Source organism: Hydractinia symbiolongicarpus, chromosome 2, assembly GCF_029227915.1.
Source record: "Hydractinia symbiolongicarpus strain clone_291-10 chromosome 2, HSymV2.1, whole genome shotgun sequence".
Taxonomy (NCBI): domain Eukaryota; kingdom Metazoa; phylum Cnidaria; class Hydrozoa; order Anthoathecata; family Hydractiniidae; genus Hydractinia; species Hydractinia symbiolongicarpus.
The window spans coordinates 31,490,625-31,517,881 of record NC_079876.1 but is presented as its reverse complement, the minus strand read 5'-3'; the positions used below and the strand labels follow the sequence as shown (position 1 = coordinate 31,517,881).

The 27,257-nt window shown below is 34.5% G+C and overlaps 1 protein-coding gene across 1 annotated transcript; it reads left to right on the top strand.

Moving 5' to 3' along the window:
• The first annotated feature begins 100 nt into the window (after positions 1 to 100).
• LOC130630670 (rho GTPase-activating protein 45-like) lies at positions 101 to 27,257 on the top strand. Its single transcript, XM_057444245.1, has 29 exons — positions 101 to 483; positions 650 to 1,061; positions 3,763 to 3,997; positions 4,816 to 4,870; positions 10,963 to 11,185; positions 11,517 to 11,593; positions 12,923 to 12,989; positions 13,093 to 13,157; positions 13,652 to 13,759; positions 14,384 to 14,464; positions 14,538 to 14,606; positions 15,843 to 16,273; positions 16,441 to 16,606; positions 16,710 to 16,878; positions 17,122 to 17,258; positions 17,666 to 17,725; positions 18,617 to 18,748; positions 18,911 to 18,961; positions 21,346 to 21,432; positions 21,536 to 21,592; positions 22,062 to 22,222; positions 22,595 to 22,675; positions 22,788 to 22,869; positions 23,207 to 23,245; positions 23,729 to 23,777; positions 23,847 to 23,913; positions 24,092 to 24,179; positions 24,530 to 24,611; positions 25,252 to 27,257. Exons 1-29 carry the CDS (start codon positions 397 to 399, stop codon positions 26,406 to 26,408), a joined length of 4,575 nt encoding a protein of 1,524 aa, XP_057300228.1. The 5' UTR covers positions 101 to 396; the 3' UTR covers positions 26,409 to 27,257.

The following is a 27,257-nucleotide window of genomic DNA, read 5'->3' as shown; positions in this document are numbered from 1 at the left end:
GCCTGTCAGTATTAGCTCACAAGCAAACAAACGTTTATAATGCGGGTGTTTTATGCCATATTTTTTGCTTTTCTTAATTCTTGAAGACGAAGTTTTTTCTAAAGATTTATATACCTTTCCTTCCTCAGCTTTTTAAAACAATATTCCTGAGATTTTAATAACAAAACGAATAACCAGTATTTGTGTGTAGTTGTTTTTTAGTCTTTAAACTGTAAAGTACACCCCCGGTTTTATTTGCTCTGGGTTTACTTCAAAACATTGCAAAAAAAACTTAAACAAATATGCAAGTAAAAAGAAAGAAATATGGCTATATGTTTTTATCTGAAATTAAAGTTTCGTGAAACGAGCTATGTAAAGCTATTAAACTGAAAGAAAAGAAAAAATATAATTATCGAAATGATAAGATCTATGATACCGGGTTTTATAAAACGCAAATCTATGAGCAGCAGTACAAAGGACGAGCCGTATTCCGATTTGTTTAAAGTAAGGGTTTTCTTTGTTTTTTCTTCCACTTATGCAAAGTTTATTCAATCACGCTTTAGAATTCAACAAGTTACATCTTTTGTTATTAATAACTGAGTATCTCTCCATGAGCGACACTGTTCTATTGTTTTCATGTCGTCACTAATTAAAACAATTTTCGCTGTAGGAAACGGACGAGAGTCATCATGTAAGCGCGGAGAGTGCAGATGAGATACGATTGTTACGCGAAAAATATGGACTGGGCTTAGACTCAGATAGGCGAATAAGTCAAACGGATCACCATATATTTCATTCCAGTGCCAATAGCAACAGTAGAGATCATCAGAAAATATGTGTAGATAATGAAGTTAAAGAGATACAGCGCATTCGTCATAGATACAGTGTCTACGAAGGAATTTTTGGCTGTGGGCCGGATTTAAGTAGTTTAATTTTACCGAATTTTTCTGTTATAAATACAAGTGAAATTGCAGATCCGCCAATGGTTGATCAGGAGGATATTATCGCCCTTACTCGACATGTTAGAAGTTTTTCAGATGCTTTAAACAACCTGAGAAACACTTTTAAAGAAAGTTGTGTTGGTAAGATCATTGATTTATAAGCCTCCATTTTGAATTTGGAAGGTAAATATGCTTGTGATAAAACAAGGACCAGACTAACATAGCTCCCTAAGGTGGAATTAATTTCATGACCAGGTCAAACATAACGACTAGAATAGTAAGATATTTAGATTGGTGGGCGGAGTCTGGTCCGCACCTTACATCCGCAAGTTCCAATGTCAACAGTAATACGCTAAATTTATTCTTAATGTGAGGAGTCAACTAAGTTTGCTTGACAAGTGCTTTTTAATGCTTTCCACTTACCAGTTACTAGATCTAAGGGCAACTAAAATAATTTCTAAACCTAGTAGCTAAATATAAATTGATGCAATCTTAACGAAGAAAGGGGAATAAATCTAGCTAGCTAGCTATAGCTACTTATCTGGAATTCTCCTTGCAGTGAAGCTAACTATCTAGCATCATAGCATCTTTTAAATGTGTATTTTCTTCGTTTTGCTTGTGATTGGTTGAAAGTTCAGTGATAAGTTTCAACTCACTCACAACTTTATGGCCATAGATTAGTGGTTATAGCTCTCGTACTCTGTGCGGGAGACCGGGGTTCGAATTCTCTTGACGGCGAATCAACATGGGCGAGTAAATGTTACCATAGCCCTGGGTTAACCCAAGCCATGTGAGGGAAATTGGGAAGATGGCACACTGTGTGGGCCGTTGGATGTTGCCGGGAGTTGTCTAGTAGAGCGCGGGCCCTAACTGGGTCTGTGTCGCTCAAAATGAGCATTAAATACTCTAGGACTCTCCATCTAAGCCATGGCCCCTCCTGGAAATAATAGACAGGGTATATCCCTGGATATTTGTGAGGCTAGCCATGTAAAATATGCACATCTATCTATCTATCTATCTATCTATCTATCTATCTATCTATCTATCTATCTCACTTATTGAGTGCCGATGGCACTATAAACACATACAGTAACTAATACTTTAAAGGAAGAAAGTGTTTGCAAAAAAACTTTTACAGTTTTCACAATTTTGGGAAAAATCGCTTAGCTAGCATATTCCCGAAAACAGTAAGATCGATCGTAAAGCGCAAATGTTTTTCTTTTGTGAACTAAGAGTTTAGCTGCTATAAGAGATGAAATTTATGAAAACTAGTTGGAAATAGATAAAAAATCTGAAACAACTTTTGAATAACATTGCAATAACATTAACCAAAATCTGCGAAAGACCCAATGAGCCAACAATTTCCCCTATATCTAAGTCAGCCAAAGTAACCAACATAGCCAACCTAGCCAATGGGTGAACTTTCCAACTTAGAGTGCAAAAAATGGGGGGTAAATCAATGGACAAGGATGGAGACCGAACTTAGGGCTTGTTGGTTGATTTTTATGTTATGGTTATTGGCTCATAATGAATAACTAATAATATCAAAATGAGCATTTACTCTAGGACTCTGCCCTGCTCCTTCTGGAAATAATAGACAGTATATCCCTTGATATTTGTGAGGCTAGGTAGCCATGTAAGATATGCACATCTATCTACTTTACATCCCAAAGATTACAAGTTTGGTCAGTAAGGTGATATTGGCCTACCTACCTAGATAGATAGATAGATAGATAGATACAAAAAACAAAAGAACTTTACGAATAACACAATGGGTTGTTAATAGACATAAGAACAGAGGAACAGGACAGCAATAACATAAATTAAAATACTAACATGTAACATAAAGTTAATGACGTGAAACATTTAATATAAAACTTAAGGCTATGAACAAACAACAGAAATAAAACTATACACACACTGCAATATAAACACAATCTTAAGGGATGCCTCCCAATTTCCCTCACATGGCTTGCGTTAAACGGGGCTATGGGAACATTTACTCGCCCATATTGAATCGCCATCAAGAGGAATCGAACCTCAGTCTTCTGCACAGAGTATGAGAGCTATAACCACTAATTTATGCACCTACCTGAGGTCATTTTTAGTTGGGCAGTAATTTTAGAGATTGTATATGATTTGCTGTTAGAACAATGGATATTCACATAGCTAAATTTAATTTCAGTGCCTCTTAGATCTTTTGCTTCTAAAAAATCTGCATGAGTTTAAATAATATATAGGTCATTTTAACCCATATCTTCCTGATTTTGCAACTAAAAAATACAAAAATCTGATATGTTTTGTAAACTCAAACAGTGGCAAGTCCTCTGTGGTAGAAATATTTTATTTACTCAGCTACTATTTGAGGTTTCTTTCAGTGGATGTTAAAGACAGATACATATTTTAGAAATTTTACTACTTATTTGTTAAATCATTGTCATTGAATAATATAGATTTTATCATGTCATGAACAAGGCTAGGTTTCGACAGCTACAGCTGTCATTAATAAGTTGAGGAGATAATTAGAGATTTGAGATCAACCAATCAGATCATAATAGCAAGAAAGTTTTAAAGCAAACTTTTTATTAAAGGAAATCAATCTATTGCTTCCATGTAGGTCTATAAAAAAGTTAGTCAGTTTAATTGCTTTAATCTGATTGGTTGATTTCGATCCTCTATCTCCTCAGCTAGTTAATAGCCAAAGATGATTATAAACATTACTCGTCAATGACAACTGAGCTGTAGAAACGTAGCCTAGAAAGAACTTGCTTGTTTAAGATTTTGATATATTATGTTGAATTTTGATGTATATACTTGCAAATTGTTTTTTTACATTTTGCAGATGGTGTGTATAATGATGTTGAATGTCAATCTATGGCGCAGAGCCGCCTTGGTGATGTGCTTACTATCCTGAAAGGTGTACTTTCCAAATATCCTCCACTTCACTCACCTGACATTCTAGTTGCAGCTGCTAATATAATAAATAAGATCAAAAAGTATGATTATGCCGAGGGCGAAGAAGGACCAACAGACTTCTATGCAGCTATTGATCAGCTTGCTCTTTCATTCAGTAGTAGGTAGGAACATTAATTTTATGTGTAAAATATTGTTGAAAATCTGCCCCAGCGAGCACCAAATTGCACACTTAAATTACTCTTGTCACATAACCTTGTCAAAAGTTGAAAATTTTATGGTCTTTTTCTGCTGTTTTCAATAAACCTATGTTATATCTTTTAGAAAACAATTTAATAAAATTATAGAGAAAGCTACTGTAGAGAGCTTATATTTTCAAAGTATATGCTCTCTACAGTAATTATTCGTTGTTGGCAATTTGCTGATAAGATCCCACACAGGAAGTCCATAAGACTTGTGTGATCACACACGGAAGAAGGAAAATAAAATATATAGCAACAAAAATAAAAACAATTATAAAATAAAAAAGTAATAAGCATTGCACTTCATGGCGTTTTGGGTATTCAAGTAAACAAGTCCTAATACAATATATTTAGATATAAGATAATGTGGTACGATCTTATAGTACGGTAAAATTTGAAAAGCAAAAAGAAAAGGAGTTTGAGAGAGTTTATATATTTTTTTGTAAAGTTCTTTATACATTCAGTCAATTCACACTGGGTTCACGCTTTTGAGGTAATTTTTTATTTGCGTATTATTTTTATAGTTTTAATTAAGAAAAGTCAGTTTAATACTAAAATCTTTATTTTCTTTTTTGTTCTGAAATATTCTTTAATAAGCTAGTCTTACGTTAGGGATAAATTTTTGTGTAAAATTAGTTGAATGTATGTGGGTGTGTGCTTGCAATGGACACATCTCCTGACTGGTCCTGAGAGTTCTAGACTAATTTTGTAACCTATATTCTTTTGTCATTTTTATCTAGTGTTTCTGATTTTCTTGTTGGTGATTCAAATTCAGCTAATGCTGTTCTTGATCAAGTAAGTTTTTTGTTGTTGTGTAAAATTACTGTAAAAAAAGAAGATTTGCTAAGGTAGTTTTTTATAGTTCCATAAAAAATGTTCAGAGCACAGGAGTTTTTTCCTCTTAAACATATCGATACATATATTTACATTTGTTAAATGATTCTTACCTTGATGAGGTAACTTGAAGGCTTCACCAGTCTCTAATACTATTGTATTGGTTACTGAAAGATAACAACAGAATTAACACAAATCGCAATATCAATATTGCCACCAGTAACACAATTTTAAAGCCAACACAAATAGAATATCAAATTGCATGCTACAACTGTTTGTCACAATCAACATGACAAACAAATTAAAATCATCAAAAAAAAAAAACACAACGGTAATCACTACAATTAATTATTGTAGAGATATTTTTGATGTCTCCAAAACCTCAAGCAACTTGTTTGGAGACGCTCCATGTTTTGTCAAGCAGTCAGCTAATTGGTGTTTTCCTTCAACCCAGTTGACAGTAATCTCATCTTGTTCCACCATCTGCCTCAATCTAGCTATATGAACTCGCAGTCTCAAATCCTTTGTGACATTTGTCGTTTTCAAGGTTTCAAATAATGACTTGTTGTCGATAATACAAGTGATCTTTGGAACCTTCTTCAACTTGCAGATTTGCTGTATGACATTGGCCAAATAAAAACTAGCATCAGCCCCTTCACTCAGAGCAAGAGTTTCCGAAGCAATTGGGCTTTTGGTTACCCTTTGTAGTTTCTTTGATTACCAGCAGATTGGTATAATTTCGCTTAGGTGTTTCACAAATATGATGAATGCACCTTGTGATGATCCACACTTCAAACTGGCATGAGTTGCATATGTGTAGCAAATAATTTCACAATTTTTCATATTTGCAATTTTGGCAATGGTTATTGCAACATGCTTGCTCTTAATTTTTCGAATAATCTTGTTGGCATCTTTCAAATTTTGAACTGTAGGTTCCTTGCCATAATTAGACGTTTGGCAACTATCATAAGCCACATCAGGGCGGGTTTGTCCTGCCACCCAAGCAATTTGCCCACTCAACGATCTCAGCATGGTCTTTTCCTTGCTAGTCAATTTTCGTTCATTGTTAACATCATTTTCAATATTAACAGTTATCAAAGACTCTATATAGCTCACTTGATTAATCTTAATTTTGCTTTTAAATTGATCCACATCTAAACCTAGATACTTGAAGGTTGAGCTCGATTGTGTACTGATTTTGAACATTTCGAAAAGTTTAGCAATAACATCTTTGTGAAAAGCTGGACTACCACCATACACAAAGTCATCAACATTGCAAACAAGAATTCCAGTGATTTGCTTGCCTCTATACCAGTAAAACACAGCAGGGTCGTAGGTACACATTTCACCACCAAGTTTCAACATTTCACTTCTCACTCGTTTGTACCATGCTCTAGATGCATCGTTTAACCCATACAAACATCTCTTTAGTTTCCACACTGTTCCCAATGACAATGTGTCTTTTGGTGGTTGTAGAAACAGTTCTCTTTCAATACCATCTCCCTAAAGAAAAGCTGCAGTGATATCAAGTGAATTGATCTGCCAATCATTGCTAACTATGATAGCCATAGCAAGTCGAAGACTTTGTTTGCCACAAGTTAGAGAATCTGTTCTCAACGAATGTGAATTTTCCTCAAAGCCTCTAGCCACCAATCTATCTTTCACAACCCTTTTTTCACCTTTAAATTTCTCAGTTATGACCCATTTGCTTGATACAGTTGTTTGACCAGTATCTGGAACTTCTTCGAAGACATCATTTTCTTTTAAATTCTGCAATTCTCCCTCCTTTGCATCAACTACTTCCTGTGAAAACATATCGACATCACACATATAGACGGGGAATTCCGGATTTTCCAGCTTGACACATTTGGTCACATCATTCCAATTGATGCTTTTTGGCTTTCTATCACCATCATTAGACACATTAACCCAATTTTTATAAGTGCCACTTCTTTTGGGTTGTGCTGAGAGAACTCTTGCACGATACCATCTTCCATTTAGATTGTATTTGATGTATGATTTTGCTTTTGGTTTCGATTCAACTTTCTTGGATTCTGTAGATGGTCTTCTGAAAATGTCACTTGTACAACCACCACCTTCGTCTTCTTCAATTTTATTATTGTTATGAGTATCCCTGTTTTCCTCAACTTCATTTTCACTTGTGCCAGAATCTTCTTGGTCATTTTCGTCTACATTTCTAGCTTGTTCTTGATGATATTGCTCTACATCTTCAGAATCATCATAAACATCTATCACATTCTTATCAGCCGTGTCATAATCATTATCGTCATTATCATAATCATCACCATCACAATCACCATCATCATCATTATCACAATCATTGACACTATCGTTCATATCATACAACTTATTCAAATAGCCTTCCTTCCTCTTGACATGACCTGACATGAATTCACAAACTTTATAATTTTGGCTATGTTTCATCAACTGACATGGATGCACTCGGTAAAAGTTACCACCATGCCTGACAAGCACCATTTGACCATCTTGTCCCAAAACCACACCTGGACCTTTCCAACCCTTGGTTTTTTTGTGCTTGTAGAAGACTTTTTCCCCATTCAAATACCTCTCATCAGAATATGTTCTAACATTATGTCTAAGCGCTCTTTTAATTCTCTCACTGTATTCTGCTTTAATGAAATTCTCCCTTGCCTTATGCAGAGCAGATAGATATTTTCTCACTATTTCACTTGACGTAGTTGGCTCCAATGCTGGTAAATGATCTGTCAGAATAGTGGGTGTGTTCACATTATGGCGAAATACCAATTGGTTTGGGCTGTAGCTTTGTTGTTTTTGTCTCAATATTGAGCTTTTCATTCATTTCTTGTTAAACCTAATACATATTACTTGATTAAAAGTGTTTTCCAGAGGTATACCCACAACTAGTCTACTGTATGGCCTTTTATATTTGTGACATATTTCACAATCATTGCAACATTTTTCGATGCATGACAAAAATTCCTTGTCATACAAATTACTATCCTTTACAAGTTTGAGTAGCTTATCTTTGCCAGCATGAGCGAATTGGCGGTGCAGTTTCATAGCTTTCTTCATTTTCTCTGTCTTACTAATATTTTTCAAATTTTCTCCATGTAGAATGATTTTTGTTCCTTTTTGAGCATCAAGATCACAATGTGTTAGTGGAAGACAATAGTGTCCTGTTGTGGTACATATTAAGTCAATTCTTTCCTTCCCAATAAGGGCCAAGTCACTGGTAAAATCTAATTTCATACTGAGAGACTTCATGGTATTACGACTAATCAGTAGTGGTATTTCAATCTCTACCATGTCAACAGACAATTTATACTTGTTGCCACCTAGAGATATTATTAGATTTCTTGTAGCTTTCACTTCCTTTCCATCACCAAATCTATATATAGAATCAGTACTATTTGAAACTACAGCATTTTTATCTGATTCAGAGAGAGTCGCAAGATATTCATCAATCCATTTCTCCCCAGCCACTGTCTTTGTACAGCCACAATCCAAGACACCTCTACCAAAGGATTCTCCAACAAGACAATATTGCCTTTGGTCTGGAGAGGCTGCAAAAAGGGTGATATGGATCTCATTTACATCTTGTTTCTTTTCTGTAGGTCTATTGTTCCGTGATCTGAAACCTTTTTGCTCTTGATTTCTATGAGGACATTTGTTAGCAAAATGTCTTGTTGATTCACATTCATGGCACCTCATGAGTTTCCCATCCTTATCAACCGGATTCATTCTTGAACGTATATTCCTTGACAAGCTGTCCTTGGTATCAGCATGAAGATTTCCATAAAAGCATTCCTGTTTCACAGGAAGAGCTCCCAAATGTGCAGCGTCTTCTGCTGTGTTCAGTTCTCCAAATATCTTCATGATTGTGTCCTTCATATTCTTATACTCTTATACTCTAATAATCTTGCCCAAACTATCATCTGATCCAATTTCTGCAGGTGTCAGGTCGCGTACTGCCTCCCGTGCCCAACCAGTCAGTGACAGGTATACAACTGCACCTTGCTTTTTCTTTGGTAGTTCTGTAAACATCTGCCAGATCTCCAAATCGTTCTTCCAACTGCTATAGTCATCATCCTCTTTATACGCTGGTGGAGCCTTCAATGTTGTTGTTGCCATTGTTCACAAACCACTTCACCAATTAGTTTGCACACATACGTGTCAACAAATAGCCAACAAAAGGGAAAGTTATCTCTCTTACCTCAAGGAACACATCCGGGTGTGTGCCCTCAATTGCTTTCTCTCAACTCAAATGTCACCCGCACAATGATCATAAATACCAGGCCAGTTGATCTGTACCTTTTAACTCTGCTACCATTGTTAAATGATTCTTACCTTAATAAGGTAACTTGAATGCTTCACCAGTCTCTAATACTATTGTATTGGTTACTGAAAGATAACAACAGAATTAACATAAATCGCAATATCAACAAAATTAGTTGTGCTAATTACATTATTTAACCGAATTTTAGACTAAACTGAAAATTTTAACATAGAAAATTTTTATTCCGAAAATATATGTTTCCAAAATCTCTTATGGATACAATATGAATATGGAAAACAAGGAAAGGTTAAATTAACATATTTGATAAACATCAATCGCAACAAGCCCCTTGATGATTTATCTCTTCCATGCTTGATGCTTAAACAAATAAAGTGTATTTTCTTCTGTCCGAAATTAACATTACTGAAAGAAATCTAAAACAGGGTAGAAAAGGTTTGTCCAGAAATATATTATACAAAATGTTTGGGTCTAAAAATATATAATAGGCAGTCCTTAAAATTAGCGTTGGCATTCAGCACTGCCGACGTAATCACCGATGTAAAATACGAAGATACCGCTGTTGCGTCAGCATTTAATTTTGTTGCAAAATTTTTTAAATAACAATAATTTTGGTTTTGCTTGAGCTTCTTTTACTCAATGCGACTACAAAATAATTAAATTTGATTTTCAGTAAGTTAGGCCATTAGGCTGAACTAAAGTGTCACCAAAATGAAAAAGCTTATGAGCCAAAATTAAAAATGGTTGGTGTTATTATGAAGAACGTACGGTATAGAGAACATTTAAGTTGCGGCCCCTTTCCTTCATTTTGACACTCTGATGCTCGGCTGGTGTATTGCACTGAGACTCGAACGAAAGACGGAAGACCATTTGGAACCATGCCACAAGTCGGTTCGACCTTCATCGTCACAGAGAATACTGCGAGAAGAGTGCGCACCCATGCAAGTTAAATATAACCAGAAAATGGGAGAGGTTAGGTGTCGTGTACCTTAATACAGCTTTCGGACGAATGTTCTCGTGATGTAATACCGAAGAAAAAAAATTATTGAATAAAGTTTAAAAAATCCTTTTAAAAGGGGAAAGAGAAATCAAATGTGTTTAGTAATAATAATCGAAAAAATTGTGTATCATATCAAAAAGAAATCCACAAGTTCTTTCTCCCACACGACACAGCAGGCAATAAGTCAGCCCTGCCCTCGGTTTTGTGAGAAAAAGATGTTCTGCGAAGACTCTAAATTGAGTCTCCTGCACAGTTTTGCTTCATGTTAAACTGTGCCGGTGACAAGAATTTTTGATTCATGTCACCAGCGACTTCTGCGATATACAAACTAATGATGCCCTAACCTAATGAATTAAACTCGAAACATAAAAAGCCAGTTCACAGTGGACTTTTAAACTAACAAAGTTCACCATCCAGCATCCACCATTTTTTACCGTCTTAGGAGATCAATGCATCGAAATTATGAGAGGTCTATCGCTAATAAAACGTGAATGACGAAAGTTATTGCCAGTTGAAAAATTTCACTAAAAAAAAATTGCCGACGCAAATCAGTTGAAATGTATCTCACGTCGGCAGTTTTATTGCCGACGTAAAAAAAATTAATTTCAAGGGCTGAATAGGGTATGGATAGCAAAGATATACAAGTTGGTAGCACAAGATTTTTTAACCCTTGATTTAAAAACTTGTTTTCAGGACTAAACTTTAGTAAGCTTTGTTGTGTGATAAAAGCTTTGTTTTAATTAATATCTTCATTAGGATGATGATCATAATGCAGACCATGATATGGATGGAGAAGAAGAATATGATTCTAAATTCTTTTCGCAGGATGATTATGACGAAGCTGAAAAATTTAATGAAAGCGAAGATAGCCTAGATCGTTTGCAAGGTTCATATGACTTGCAACGAGCAAGAGATACAGCATCTTTAGAAAGTGACGAAAATGTCACACCGCCTCCTAAAGAATCAAACCCTAAAAGAGGTATTTTTTTAATTAAGGGAACATTTCTGCAATCCGTAAACAATGAGTAATTTCATAGCAACAAAATTAAAACAAATTAGGATATAATAAATTTTAAAAAAACTGTTTCTTCAAAAAATTGAAAACAAGAACCACTGATTCGTTTTGCACTCGCTTTAGTTTAACTAGTTATTCAATTGCTATAAACTTTGGTTTTTAATTTATAGGATAAAAGGAGTAAACGTGTTGTGGGTCTTTACACTGGCTAAATAGCGAGTTATTATATTAAAATTATGCTCCAATGTAACCTAAAAATAATTTTAGTAAAAATATTATAATCTTTTTACTTTAGACACTGCTTCTGAAAGAACTGATGAACTGGACAGGACATTAAAAAGCATAGAAGGAAGTGTTGACATAGCTTTGCAAGTATGTTATAGAATGTTTAAATCCTATCCAGATGTATTAGTTACATGATAAGCCAATGTAATCAAATTCAAGTAGAGCTACTTTGTACCTCCCTAACACACTGCCTGGCTGTTAGCTGGATTTGGAAAGAGGTCCCCAGAGCTGGGAGACATATATAAGAATCCACTATTATATTTGCAGCAATACAGAAAGTTTCCTGAGACGCGTGGCATCGCTTGTGTCAACACACGCACTATCCAGGCCTGCAAACTATGGCACACCCAAAAATTACATGCTCCTGAAAAATTGTTCACCTACAAAACTATTTATCTTCTTTTTAATCTTTACTGAACTATTTAAACATTGAGCTTGGTTTGTTTCTTCTTGTGGTTTTACAACTTCCATAATTATTTTTGAGTATAATTCTAATATTATTTTTGTTTACATGTATTCATAGAAAGTATATTATTTTTAAATTCTTTACTGCATAAAAATGTTTTTATTTGTTAAAAACATGTCTGAAAAATGACCTCTGGTTTTACAATCTTTATGGAGAAAAGATGACCCCCACTGAAAAGATAGTCTAAGGGCAGGTTAGGGGCGGATTGCCCCCAAAAACAAAAGAGTAGACCATCAACGTGGTAAGATGCAGCCTCTCTCTTCGTTTAATGTTTTAATGTAATTCTGCAGTATATATTTGCTGTAGGTTACTTCCTAAGACTAAGCAATGTGTATTGTTTATATATATAAGGTGACTTAAAAAATCAAATCATATCGTTCGTGCAAATTCATTATTATGGAATCACACATGCTATTTATAGCATGCGTGAATCCATATTATTTTGTTCAATGTTATCTTCTCTACATCATCTTGTATTTTGAGAGTTAAATCTGGATTTCTAAAGGCTCTTATTTCCAAAAAAGTTTCGAAATTGTATAAAACATTTTTCTTATCTGCATCATTAACATGCTTATGATAAACATTGGGCTAAGTTCAAATCAAGTATAAACTACACTAGGCATTTTTTCTTATTACCATATTTGCTAAAAAATTTTAACATTCCTTCTTTATTTCTTTGATAAAAAAATTATTTACAGCCATGTTTCTTTGTATTTTCTAATTGTTAATTATAACAAAAATTATATCAAAAGTTTTAGTTAGAGCCCACCTTGCACTCTACATTTAGGGACAGTACAAATCATATATTTCAAAAAATTAATAGTTTTATTACAAACTCTATGTTAACAAACGTTTGGTTATTCAGGAGAACTAGGCAAATGTTTAAAGTGCATACCTGTGTAACTATGTTTTTCTAATTAGAAACTTACAGTGTTTCTTGTTTATTTTAGAGAACAAAAGTTTGGGCAAAATATGCAAAGGATATACTAAATTATATTGAAAGAAGGTCCCATTTAGGTACGTGTGAACACTGCCTGCTGATATTATTTCAATAGTAACATATTTCAATGTTCATACCTTGCTTTGTGGCAGTGGTTATAACAGGCATATTTATTTTTAGAATTGGAATTTAGCCGTCAAACAGCAAAGTTGGCACATCAAACTAGAAATAGTATTGTAGAAGAGGTAGGTTTTTCAGTTTAAATTTGCACCAAAACAACAGCTTTATAATGGTATCCAACCTGCAATCATTCATCTCTAAACTTTTTAGAATGATTCCCTTTGATGAAATAACTTCAACTTTCCATAATTTAATATAAACTTTTGTCTCACAACTGTATACAAAGATGGCGCTGTTTAAGACTTGTTTTCGGGCATTTATTGAAACCTTTATTATGTATAATTTAAAAAACCTCATTAAGTACAATGTAAAAACTAAATTCAGAATGCTGGCAAGGGTTACAAGTGGGGAAAAACATGACAAAAAGTGTTTACAGTTGTGAACCCTTGCCTTAAAGATCAGAATCCTCTTTTTTGCATATATTTCATTAATATGAAAATGTTTTGATTACTACATAGTGATATTCAATTTTTGTTTGAAACATAACACGATTTAGCGATTATTATGTTGACAATGGGATTACCACAGCTTACAATAAAAAAAACATTTTACATTTTAGAGTTATCTTCCATTCCAATCTATCTATGTTACAGCCTTGGATAACGATATACAATTTGCAAATAATTACCACAGGAATTGTCAAACGCAACTACAGCAGATTGTTGATGTATGTATACTGTATTTTAAATTTGTACGTAATATGCATTTTTGTCTTCCAATTTTTAAGCAAAAATTTTGTAGTTAAACAATATGAAAAACAAACGCAAGCTTTTCGATTTCATGGTAACACAGCGTTACAGTAATAATCATATAAAAACTGATTAAGCAATTAATTCCAGAAAGATATTGACCATTGTTCATTGCACATTTACAAGTGTTTACTGTGTTTTACGACTCAAAATAGAACACTAAAAAAGGATGTAGAAACCATCTCTTTATAAAAACCAAGTTGTTTATGAAACGGATGTAATTCAAATGGAAATTATGTACACACCAGTTTTCTGCTTGTAAACTATTTTTTACGGGTTTGTATTTTATGCTACAAAAACACTGCTATGGTAGCAGGAAATACCAGAAAATATGACGTGACCAAAATGTGAGAATATCGATGCTGCCCAATTATGTCAGTAATATTTTTTAATAATAATACTACCTGGAGTTTTAATTTATGTAGAATTATCAAGTCCCACCTCTTCCAGTTGCATTTCTTTGACAGATGTTGTTGTTGTTTATTTAATTTTGATAATATAAAGTTTTTTGTAGCCTAGCCTTCTCTTTTTTGTTCTTTTAGAAATTAACGCAACGACAGAAAGACCATGATGCAAAGCGATCTAGAATAAAGACCAGTTGGAAATCAGAGTGCAAAAAATTGGTAAAAGTTGTTTCTTCTTACCAAGCAGCATGTTTTTGCAAAACTTTTTGCTTTACCTTTTTGTAACTTTCAGACTGAAAGTCGTGAAAATCTTCGTGTGGCAAAGAAATTGTATATCCAAAAGCAAAAAGACTTGGAAAAGGTATAATGTTTAATGTAGTAACTTACTATAGTTATATTTATAGTTAATTTATGTTATTTTTCAGTTATAAAATTATTATGTGAATGTAAATTGTTTATAAGTAAAACATTGGATTCTTCATTTTTTACCACTGAGTTATGACTCTTACATTCATGACTGTATTATGACTGTATTTAAAGATTTGCAGAACTTAATTGTAGAACCAGACTTCACTCATCATCATCATTCTTGGCTTAACATCTGTTTTCTATCCTATCATAGGTTGGGCTATATTAATAACATTCTTTCAATCTGATCCAGACTGTGTTAGTTCTAAACTCAAACTACTCCTCATCAAGTCTGTCCTTATTCCCTCCTGCCAAGTCTTTTTCTGTCTACCTCTGGGCTTTGCCCAAGGAACTATCAAGTCTTCACTTTCTTACCCCATCATCCTCCTCCATACTTTCCAAGTGCCCCAATCAACTCAATGCTCTTACCTGGATGACATCTTTAATGCTACGGACACCTAGCCTGATTCTCATCTTAACTCTTTATGGGTCACCTTGGTAATGTTTGATCAAATAATTCTTGCATATCTGTTTTCTCTTTCATCTATACCGCATAATGATACGATAAGTGTATCCATGTGTTTGTTTTTAACACGCAATATGGATGTGTTCATTTTTGTATGTCTCACTTGTTGATTTTCCTGACGTTCTGGCACAACAATAATGCAATAAACTGAAGTCAAACCATCAAACAAGATTAGTAAAGCCATTACATTGCACTTTTACGTTTACGACCCAATAACCTAAAACCAGTAACTAGGGACCACCTGGGACGTAATGGACAAATTTTCTGAAGCTAGGTCAACCTACATCCTTTTAGAACAGACAGAATGATGATGTCATCAAACTTTAAATCCCAATATCTTCTAAGCCAATGTTCCAAAGCACACCACCCTTTACATTCCCTTGATCAGTATTTCTAGCTGTATGCAATGAGATAATGCCTATTAAATAAGATTTGTGAAGCCATTGCATTAAACATTTTTTCACAGGTTATTTAACTAATATAGTCTAGAATGCTGCTAAATCTGCCAATTTTATTTTTGCCCAAAATAGTTAGTTCTCTTTGTTGAACAGAGAAGAAAATTTTGCAATTGAGATGCACTTGGGTTGCCCTTATTTCCTAATATGCTATGATAAATTACAGTATTTTCATCATCTCAGTATATCATCATGACCTTTATTTTAGTTCAACAAGCAGCAGTCGGAAGGTAAAGATGAGAAAGGAGGTTTTTCCATTGGCAAAAAGAAAGGTCAAGAAGATTTTATAAAAAGTGCTGAAGAGAGTGAAGAACAATATAGAACTTGTGTTGTTGCAGCTAACACTCATCAACAGGAAATCGAGAAAACAAAAACTGAACTTCTACTCGAGCTACGACAATTAGTTTATCAATGTGATTTAACAATGAAATCAATCACTGTAGCATATTTTCAAATGATGAACAAATTATTGTCTCCATTACCTATCCAATATAGAGCGTTAGTAGAAAGTAGTAATTTGTATGAAGAAGGACAGCAGTTTGCAGATTTTGTTCGTTTGCAGCAATCTACATGTAATCAAGCTATGTCACCAACATATCAGTTTGATAAATACAAAGGAGAAGGCGCTGACCGGCGAATGTATGTTATTATTATTTTATATTTTTAAATTTTTTTGTCAATTATGTTATTCGGGTTGGTAAACTACTTCTAAAAACTATTCTTTGTGCTATAAGAAGTTCTGAATGAAAATCCTTTTTAAGTTTTTAAGTTAATATAATTATTGGTGTAATTATTTATGTTTTTAGGCAGCAACGGCATGCGACTGATAACAATCTTTTGTCCATTTCAAGTGAGGATTACAGTGTCGGTCTCACACGTCGTTTAAGCATCAACTCGGCAGAATCAGATAAACCACCTTCTCCAGGAGGTCGTAAGGTGAAGCAAGCTTGGGGAAGTTTACCCAGGAATAAGGTAAAATATAAAACTCTTTTTTCATCTTCAAAAGTGTTTTGACACAGGGTTTTCTCATAACAGAACGAATTCGAAAGATCTAGCACTGTATTTTTATTTTTAGGGATCAGCAACTGACGACACAGACAGCGTAAGTAGCCGTTCCCTACCAGGCACTCCTCAAGGTAGTCCATCATCTCCACGAAAAGCTCTAAAAACAGGATACTCAGCAAATGAAAATTATTTGGATGATGATCATGGGGAACTAAAAGAAGCCATAATGAAAAGTTCAAGTGCGTGTGTGTTTGTGTTTTGTAGTTTATTTTCTGTTTATATTTTGTAAAGAGTTTAGATATTCAGTTGTTTGTTTTGTGAGATCTCAGATAATTTAGAAAGAATATGTTTGACTAAAACTGAGGTAAACAGGAAAAAATTGCCCTACTGTAAAAATCTACAGGGAAATGAAAACAAATTATTGGTTTATTTTTGTGTGTTGTTTTCAGAGGCAAATATAGATGTGTATTCTTTACTTCTAGAGCAAATGCCAGGACTTTTTAAAAATCAAAAATTATCTGCTGCGGCCAAAATGCACAAGTTTCGCAAACTACGTTCACCATCAAAATGTAAAGAATGTGATAGTTATGTTTATTTTAATGGTGCTGAATGTGAAAGGGTATGTTCCTTTTCTTTGGTTTTTACAAACATACGGAAGTCAAAGTACCACTTATGTGAGTTATGTAAGACCAAAAAAAATGTTGGCAAAAACATTTCTCTTACCACATATTTTTGCATTTGTGCCAGAAATTGTTTTTTACAGAGGTGTGAAACTACACAATGCCAAAAAATGTTGTAATTTTATTGGCACTGCTTTTTTAAATTGGATAGGTTGTATATTAATATTTTAGTTGCTTGTGAATATGGCCTTCTGTTGACTAGTTATTTGTTGTAGTGTTTTGATGAGTCTGTGAACATAGTTGTTATGCTGTATCCCTATCGATCATTCACTGTAGACTTTGTAAAAATATAGCTTGAAATTGTATTAAGTATAGCATGAAATTGTTCATATTGTTCATATTATAGTGCGGAATTATATGTCATAAAAAATGTTTGGAAAAGCTAGCAATCAAATGTGGAAACAAGGTGAGTGATTCCTCACGCTGACACACCCATATGTAAAATGTTTTGCTCCTACCACTTTTCATCCTTGAGTTAAAATAAGTAGGTTTCAGTATGTCCTTGTTTCCCTCTGTTTTCTATTGCGTCAGTTGTGTATAATCTATTTTTGTCCAGAAAAAATTGTATAGGCTCATCTTAGCCAGGCTTAATATTCCAAATGGAATGATTATAATAATTTAAATGGGTGGCAGAAATTTTTTGTCCTTTTGAATGGCGAGTCTTTGGTTATTCGGCTCTGCATGAAATATTCCTAATGGAGATGCCCTTATTGTATAAATCACTTACCTTACTACATGGAATCAACAAAGCACGAAATACTGTTGTTTGTAACCACGTTAACTTTATGGCGCATTAATTTCATATACGTTTTAATTAAGTGATACATTCATTTTGTGACTGTCATGAACGTTGACTTTGTGCAAAAATCATGACAGGATTCAAATATTTTTAACATGGTATAGGGAATTTTAAAAGAAAAGATTTTGTTTATTTAGCATTCTATTAGTTCATTTCTTCATGGTTCATGTAGAAATGGTGTCATAGTTGAATTTAATCTTTATGCTTGAAGAAAAAAAGAAAGAAAATTTAAAACAAAAATTGGTTTTTCACTACACTTCTCCAAAATTGCCTTATTTTCATGCACCCATGATGTGTATCTTTTTTGAATTTTATGTTTTTAAAATGCAAAGATGCCGAACCGTGTTATTACCAGTAACGTTAATTTTCAAATTCAGTAATTTTCTGTAATAAGGTACTTCATATTATTCCGTTACCCAAAACATATTCTTAGTGAATACTGTAAAATAAAGATGTAATGGTTCGTCTAAAAACATGCTATTTGCTATTACATTCCAGCGTCTTCCAAGAAAGATGACGACCTTTGGTGTTGATTTCCATCAACATTTGGCTGCGACAAGGCGTAAAGATATTCCATATATTATTGAGAAATGTATTGATGCTATTGACGAGTGTGGTTTAGGATACAAAGTGAGTTGGTTACTTCAACTAAATCATTTGTTTACCGCTAGTGCCTACTTGTATGTGTAAAATTCCTAGCACCAGCTTCCTTAATTGTTATATGCACTTTTCCAATCGTGTATACTTCAGGTTTTCTGAATTTGATATTTTATAAATAAAACTTTTATTTAGGGAATATACAGAGTTTCTGGTGTGAAATCTAAAGTCGAGAAATTATGTCAGGTAAATTTAGAATGAATTTTATTGTCTGATATATGCATTAAAACATTTTATAAAAGGACTTCATATACATTGGGAAGGTTTATGGAGCAGCATTTCTACCTTAAAAACACTCCTGGATAGTAGAAATATTCTCCAAAACTCTCCAAAATTAATTCATAATAGAAGTTAAGTTTTCAGATCACGTTCATTCTTATACAGGGTATATATCCTATTAAGAAACACTTGTTTTAGATCTGGGTACAGAACAACTAGAATGTAAAAATAGATTGGTTTAAATTATTCTCGTGTTAGATCACTAGAATAATCTTTACCACTAGATTTTGTTTTAATAATGGCTGTACTTTATTAGTGCTATTTGTGTGAGAATTACAACTCTAAAATTTTTAACCAGTTAATGTCTACTTTAATATATAATAACTAGTCGTTAGCCCGTGGAAAATCCACGGGTTCGCCCGTCCTTTTTATACCGCATTGCGTGCTTCTCGCTATTGCACATCTAAGCTACCATTTTGCGTGACAGACAGACAGACAGACGTATACGGGTATTATAATATAGATGTCCCATGTTTTAAAACCTTTATTTTCTGCTGTAAAATCGTAAAACGATATGCTTTATAGAAATAAATAGGATATAAAGGGCCAGCTATGCAGATCAAGACAGAATGGGTAGTGGAGTCTATTAGGAAATTAAAGATTGGCAAGGCTGCAGGAGTATCTGGTATTGTTGCAGAGATGGTAAAAGCATCTAGCTATATTGGAGTTGAGCTGATTACAAGTCTTTCTAATCCGATTATAAAGGATGGTACTATTCCGAGTGAGTGGCAGTCGAGTGTAATAGTGAATTGTTTCAAGGGCAAGGGTGATGCATTAGAAAGAGAGAACTATAGAGGTTTGAAGTTGGTTGATCAAGTAATGAAAGTTATTGAAAGAGTGATTGATAATTTACTTAGAGAAAGAATTGATATAGATAAGATGCAATTTGGTTTTGTTCCAGGGCGTGGCACTACAGATGCAATATTTTTACTCAGACAGCTTCAGGAAAGGTATTTAGGAAAGAGAAAGAATCTCTATTTTGCCTTTGTAGATTTAGAGAAAGCTTTTGATATTATGCCACGTAAAGTTATTTGGTGGGCTACGAAAAAATTAGGTGTGGATGAGTGGCTAGTTACGATTGTTCAATCTATGTACAGCAATGCTAGAAGTCGTGTCAGGATTAACGATTCACTTAGTGATGAATTAGTGTAAATGTTGATGTACATCAGGGTTCTATACTTAGTCCTTTGTTGTTTGATCTAGTCTTAGAAGCACTGTCGATGGAGTTTAGAACAGGTTGTCCATAGGAGTTATTGTATGCAGATGATTTGGTTCTCATAGCAGAGTCGATGGAGGAATTAGTTTAAAAGTTTGAGAAGTGGAAGAAAGGACTAGAAGAGAAAGGGCTAAGGGTGGACACAGCAAAGTCTGAAGTCATGATTAGTAGCATTGCCAAGTGTGACCTTGTAGTTGAAAAGTGGCCTTGTGGAGTTTGCAGGAAAGGGGTTGGTAGTAACTCAATTTTTTGTCAGACTTTCAAGCATTGGGTACATAAGAAGTGCAGTAGTATTGGTGGAAGGTTAAGAGCTGACATTCAGTTTGTATGCAAGCGTTGCAACGGTGAGATTATAGGGAATGAAGTATTTCCAGCTTTAATGATGTACAACAGTGGCTCGTTAGAGATAGTTGAGAACTTCTGTTACTTAGGTGATTGTTGGGCAGTGAAGGGGGTGTTGGAAGAAGTGTTACTTGCAGGATAGGTTCTGCTTGGAAAAATTCAGAGTGTTACTTCCTTTGTTCACTAGCAGAGTCTTGTCAATTGAGGTAAAAGGTAGGTTGTATGAGGCCTGTGTAAGAAGTGTGATGTTGTACGGTAGTCAGACATGGGCAGTGAAGCAGGAAGATTTTGACCGTTTATAAAGGAATGATATAAGAATGATTGGGTGGATGTGTAACGCCAGTCTGAGAGACAGAAAGAGTTCAGATGAGCTAAGAAGCAGGCTAAGTATCCGTAGAATTGAAGATGTTATGCAGATATGAAGATTAAATTGGCTGGGGCACTTGGAAAGTATGGAGGAGGATAATTGGGTAAGAAAGTGTAGAGACTTGATAGTTCCTGGGGCAAAGCCCAGAGGCAGACCGAGAAAGACTTAGCAGGAGGTAATAAGGACAGACTTGATACAGAGGAAGTTGAGTTTAGATCTAACACAGTCTAGATCGGATTGGAAGAGGGTCATTAATATACCCCGTTCAACCCATACTAGAATGGAAAACGGACGTTAAGCCGAGAATGATGATGATGATGATAAAAATAGGTAAATATACTAGCGTTCTTGTTTTCTTCTTTCCAGCAATTTGAAACTGGTGGTGATTTGGTGGATTTATCAACGACACCTCCTCACTTTGTTGCATCTGTACTCAAGTTATATCTACGCCAGGTAAATATTTGAACTTCTGAATTACACTCGTCTTCAATTTATGTGGCATGTTTCCAATTTTTTAAATAACCTTAGCAAATTTTAATGATCTGTTTCGTTTTAGCTACCTGAACCATTATTGACATTCAAGCAATATCAGAATTTTATTCAGGTTGCGAAGGTAAGAAGGTTTCCACTTTTATTATTTCAAAGAAACTCAAAACTTGTTTATAATCCGAAAGAACACCCGAAGTCTTGGGTGGATTTCAAATTTAAGAGGAGATTGCAAGCAGTGTTACAGTCAGGAAAAGAACATAGAGGATCCTTTCTTTTGTTTTATTTTCTGACTAATTCTCAATAAATCTTTATTCTAACAGTTACTTGGAGGCTTTACTATAAATTGATGAAATGAAAAATCATATTTTTCTCTTAATCTTCTTCTAGGCGTACATTTCTTATTATACGATCTCTGTATAAACCGATATTTTGATTGTTGCTGTTAATAGCAAATTAATTTATGCTTCCTATCAGTACTTCAGATGTTTCAAGTCCCTTTTCCCCTCTTTCCCCTCTCTTTTCCCCTTTTTTTCTGCAGCAACAGCTATAATTTCGTGTTGTGATCATTTTTACCACGTTTAATTCGTTTACAGGATTCGATGAATTTAAAGTTAGGTGCGAATGAGATTGAACACATGAATAGTGCTGATGCAGCCCAATATGAAGAGAATATTCGTCAACTACATGAAATTGTAAAGCAACTACCGCCGTCGAATTTTTACACAGCTGCTAAGCTTATAAGACATTTAAAAAGGTAGAATAAATGATTCTTAATTGCAGTGTAGCCCAACCTTACGTAAGAACATTGGCATTGACATTTGAACGAGTCACTTCAGTGTGTTTGGGTTATATTTACTTGTTGAGCTTGTCTTTGTTCGCCGATCTTTAGCTTTGATATTGTCATATATGTACGAAAATGGCGTTTGTATGTGGATTTTTGCATGAGCAGACAGTAGTGAGAAATTACAAAGTAACTGAATTTATTCAACTTCGCGCCGCCGCTCGAGCTAAATTTTTATTAAATAAAATTCCATAACGAGAAATGCGTATCATTGTGAAATAAATATAAAAGGTTTAAGATATTAAAGATATTAAGATATATTAAATATTTTCTTTCTTTTTTTAGAGTTGCTGAGAATTGCGAAGAGAACCAAATGTCGTGTGCAAATCTTGCAATTGTGTTTGGTCCTACTCTACTGCGACCTGAGTATGTTTATGCTGTGTCTCTTCAACAGATTCAGAATTTTTAAAGCATTGATTTTCTTCTAGTGTTTATTATTTTCATCAAAATAATCTATATGTTTTTTTAATTTTTTAAGGGGTGATCCCAGTTCTTTAGCAGCTGTGATGGACATGTCACATCAAACGAAAGCTGTCGAGTTACTCATTCTGAATAGCCATGTAGGTAGTTAAAGCATTCTAGTGTGAACAATTTTAAGGTTCTTTTCTTTTCGGGAAAATACTAGTTTACTTTCTCAATTTTAATTTATTTCAGACCTATCTGTTGTGATAGGGTAGCATTTGATTGAACTTACTCATATCATAGAGGCTGCTCATTATTGCTATTAACCACACAAAAAACAAAATGATTTTTTTATTTTAACAAATTTCTTGTAGGTTGGTTATTGCATATATAATTTGTTGTTCTTTTTAAGACCATTTCATTTAATTAGTTGCAAAAAATCTGTGCATAGTTTTGTATGCTGATCGAGAAACTGAATGGATATTTTTATTTTAGATATTCAGCGTGGATGATACCGGAGAACTGGACATAGAAGTATGTATATTAACTAGAATTCATTTTTCATAATTTTTTAGCCTGGTCAAGTTTTTGTTATAATCGCTTGTATAATTATCCATCTTTTGGAGAGAAATATTTAAATTTTTCGTAAATACCATATGATGTAATGTCTGTTCCACACTTTGATACATATATCCAAAGCATAACCAGTTGTTTGATTTACTTATCACCGCTGCTTTTATAAAAGCCTACGTTTAAAAATACCTCCTAATAAACGCCACATCTATTCGTGAGATGTTGATATAATTCCCTGTAGTAAGCAGCGCACCTAAAATATTCGAAGTTTCTAAAAAATGTTTTTTTAAACTACAGTGATTTGTTTTATCTTCAGATTGGACATATATAGGAGAAACCCTTCTTACTCGTCCCCTTCACTGCAATATTTAGTAAAAGAAACAATGTAGTAAAACATTTTTGTTGTATATTTCATCTAAAGAGTGTTGTTTTACGTGTTTGTAGACATTGATTGGTGAGAAATACAGAGCACCATCATCAACGAAAGTGAAAAGTAAGCTTGAATCGCTGGACTTTAACTTGTTTTTTGCTGGCTTTTACTGATTGTGTGTTCGTGTTGTAGAAAAAAAGATGAGAGAACTTGCGGAGAAGTCTCCAAGAAGTAATGCCGATCACGCTCGTGAAGACAGGTGCGTTTCGTTAACAAAGACATGCCTGCTTAATTCGAAAGTTATGTCACACATTTCATGCACGTACATATTACTGTGTTTCCTCCTGTGTTGTTGTTTTTTTGTATTTCCTAATACTTTGTGAGTAGTTCCCCACTAATAAGGAACCTTTTTAATTGCGTTTTGATAAATGTTTTAGCAACCTAAGTGTCGGAACAGAGTTTAGTCAAGAGCTGATGTTTATGATGGAAAGCTCGCAAAAGCGAATGGATGAAGATCGACAGAAAGTAAGGATATTGCAACCTTTTCTAGTGGTAACGCGCTTACTTAAATGCGCTTGTAAAGATCTTCTTTTAAAAGAGGAATTGTTTAGAAGGCTCTCTTTAGTGTGTTTGATGTTCTTCATCTGGGTGATAAATTCAGTGGTGATAAACCTTTTCACCACTTTATCGATTTTCATGTAAATCAGTCGAACATCAACAGTCTGTTTCGTAGACCCTTTGAATATGTTACAAACCCTAGAAGAGTGTTACTTAGTGCAACACATTTCAATGGCAATAATTTTATTTATTTCCTAAAAAAATTTTAAACCGTGACGTAGACTTATCGTAGTATCTCATTTTTTGTCATGTTATAGACGGAAGAAATGTCGCCTGGTCAACTTCCTGGACAAGCTCTTACGGAAGATTATGACAACACGGATCCGGACAGAGAATCAGGTACTGTTTACATCGTTTGTAGTCACACGTTATTCTATCATTACGTCGCATCATAAAGTTTGTTATAATGACTAAAACACCAGGGTCAAAAGTTCACTTCAATTTTTTAACACGTCGGTTTAAGGCGCACGCATCAAAGTGCTCAATATTGCGAAATATTTAAAAGCTGCAAAACCAGTTTATAAAGGTTTTGAGCGCTGAAAACGCAGCAGTGTTTAATATCGTAATTTAACGATTTTGTCTAATGAATTTGTACCAAACGTAGCCATTGGGAGTTCGTGCTCGTATTTCTCATTCCAGTGGACATTATGACTCTCTGATTGCGCAGCGCTAAGTATGTTTTGCTTTGAGATCTAATCGGTAGGTCAGGTAAAACGATGGTATTAGGGTGATATCAAGAAGATTTACCCCTTCTTGCTTAGGCGTAGTTCACAATTCAGCTAGTTAAGTTGATTAAATTTCGAAATTGACTGTTCATTCTTATTCTCATGAATACCCTTTGAACTATCCATTCACTGTGTTAGATTCATTAACCAAGTAAAAAGTATCATTTCAAGTGTCGAAGCGTAAATTTTTTACCTAAAAGTAAGAACAGGAGTAATATCGTTTAACATATTTTATCATTATTTTTTTTTTATAGATATACTAAGCGACCTTCCCGACCTTCCGAAAACACTTTCTTACAATAAAAGCATGAGCATGGGGTCAGAAACAACTGATTACGACTCTGGACACTCTAGATTATCGTCTCAAGGCTCGTGGCCAGCAAATGGTGTTCAATTTGAGTCAACAAGTCCAGTTAATCTTCCAGATGCCTCATCTCCAAACGATGAAGACGATGATGTATGGATGAGCAAGTTCGGCCAAGATATTCTTCCAAAACACAGAACTGAGTCTGTTACTGAGATTAAGCCCGAAGGAGCCGGTGGTTTTCAGTCCACTAAGAAGAAGAACACATCAACGAGTCGGTTAGAAACCACAACTTATTCTTTCTCGTTAGGCAGCGCACAAAAACAATCAGAGGATGTGGGACAGGAGGGTGGGATTAAAGAAATTCCGATAAGTCCTGGTTCCGACGATACGAGCACGTGTTCCGATGCTGAACCTTCACCGTGGGTTAAAAGAGACGGTATCGAACGAGTTCCAGTTCGTAAGCATTTAAAAACAGTTAACATTAAAGCAACCACGAGTATTACTAGCGTACAAACTAATCAAGTGTCATCGCCTGAACTCTCTCCCACGGGACTAAGAAGTACGCCTTTTAGCTTAACTGATTCCCTGTCGGCAAATAAACAATCAACCGCGATAGAGCGGGATCGATTTTCCTCCACAACTTCAACGGACTCAGAGAAAGATAGCCAACAATTAATGTTAAAAGTTGGCACAGCATCCAAACAGCTGCGAGATGTACAAGAATCAAAAGATAGAGAGTTTGAAGTTACTGTGCCAACTTCACCGACTAGAAGTCCTCCAGCTGTTTTACCGAAGCCTAAGAAGCCGTTAGACAAAAAAAGCTGGACGGCGGATCTTATTAAAAGTAAAAGTCAGTCTTTACCAGAACCTCCGCATCCTGGTTCATTGAATGATAAACTGTTAAGCAGGCGGCAAGATGACACAAAACCGGAAGAAGTACGCATGTCCAGAACTTCTTCTCTGAATAATAAATCTGTGAAGGAGATCTTAACTAAATTTCAAGACACTCCATCGTTGAGTTCAGATAGTAGTGAGTCAACAACGGCTGTTAAAAATGACTTATTGAATCAAGAAAATAACATTGCGGAGGAAAAATACGTATAACAATAAATATACGCTTGACGTCAAATATGCCGTTGAGACGACGTATGGTCGTAGTATTTCGACGTGTTTGTCGTTGATAATTTAGAGTAATCGGTGAAAGAAAAAGAATCGAAATTTATATACCAAATTATTTTTTTAAAAAAGTTATAAATCCATATGTGAAATTCTATTTTTTCAACACATTATTTTCGTGACGTCTTTATTTTGTGTTAACGCTTAAAATACTTTTAACTCAAAACTTTATTTAGTTTCAGTCTTTTTCATGTTTTTCTGCACGGCTAAGTTCCCTGATTGTTTGTTTTGACAGGGCAAAATAAAAGCTATATATTTCCTATAAATACTGTTTAAAATATTTGTAAGCAATTTCAAAAGTATATTTTGTATCACTTGTATATGTTTATATCCTCCCCGTACCCAGCTTCTCGAATTTTTTAGTATTCTAAGCAAATTGGGAGACCTGGTTTATAGTTTATTTTTACCTTTTTTTTGTGATTATTATAAGCATCTGATTTATTTATTTTTTTTAAAAGAAATTTTTTTTATCTCGAAATGCGGCTCGCACGCATCAGAAACCCTGCCACCGATTACGCCCGCTGGCGTTAAATTAAAATTGTTAACGCCTAAACCTTTGGCGCCCATTGGAAAAATGGATTTCTTTGAGGGCGAGTGTTCAGTGTTAGAAAAAGAGACAAAACATCTTGCTTATTTCAAAGGAGGAGTGCAGATGCCCTCTCCGAGAGATCTTTTATAATGACTATTTTCCGTTGTTTTAATTAGCTCAAATCACGATGTATTTATATAAAGATGTGATTTTAGATTTCAAGTAGAATATACACGAAAGTGTTGTCA

Coding starts and splice junctions, on each gene's coding strand:
- LOC130630670 (XM_057444245.1), top strand. CDS start 397: ATGATAAGATCTATGATACCGGGTTTTATAAAACGCAAATCTATGAGC. Junction 11,594..12,922: donor GTGTTGACATAGCTTTGCAA/GTATGTTATAGA, acceptor TGTTTATTTTAG/AGAACAAAAGTTTGGGCAAA. Junction 24,180..24,529: donor TGGATGAAGATCGACAGAAA/GTAAGGATATTG, acceptor GTCATGTTATAG/ACGGAAGAAATGTCGCCTGG.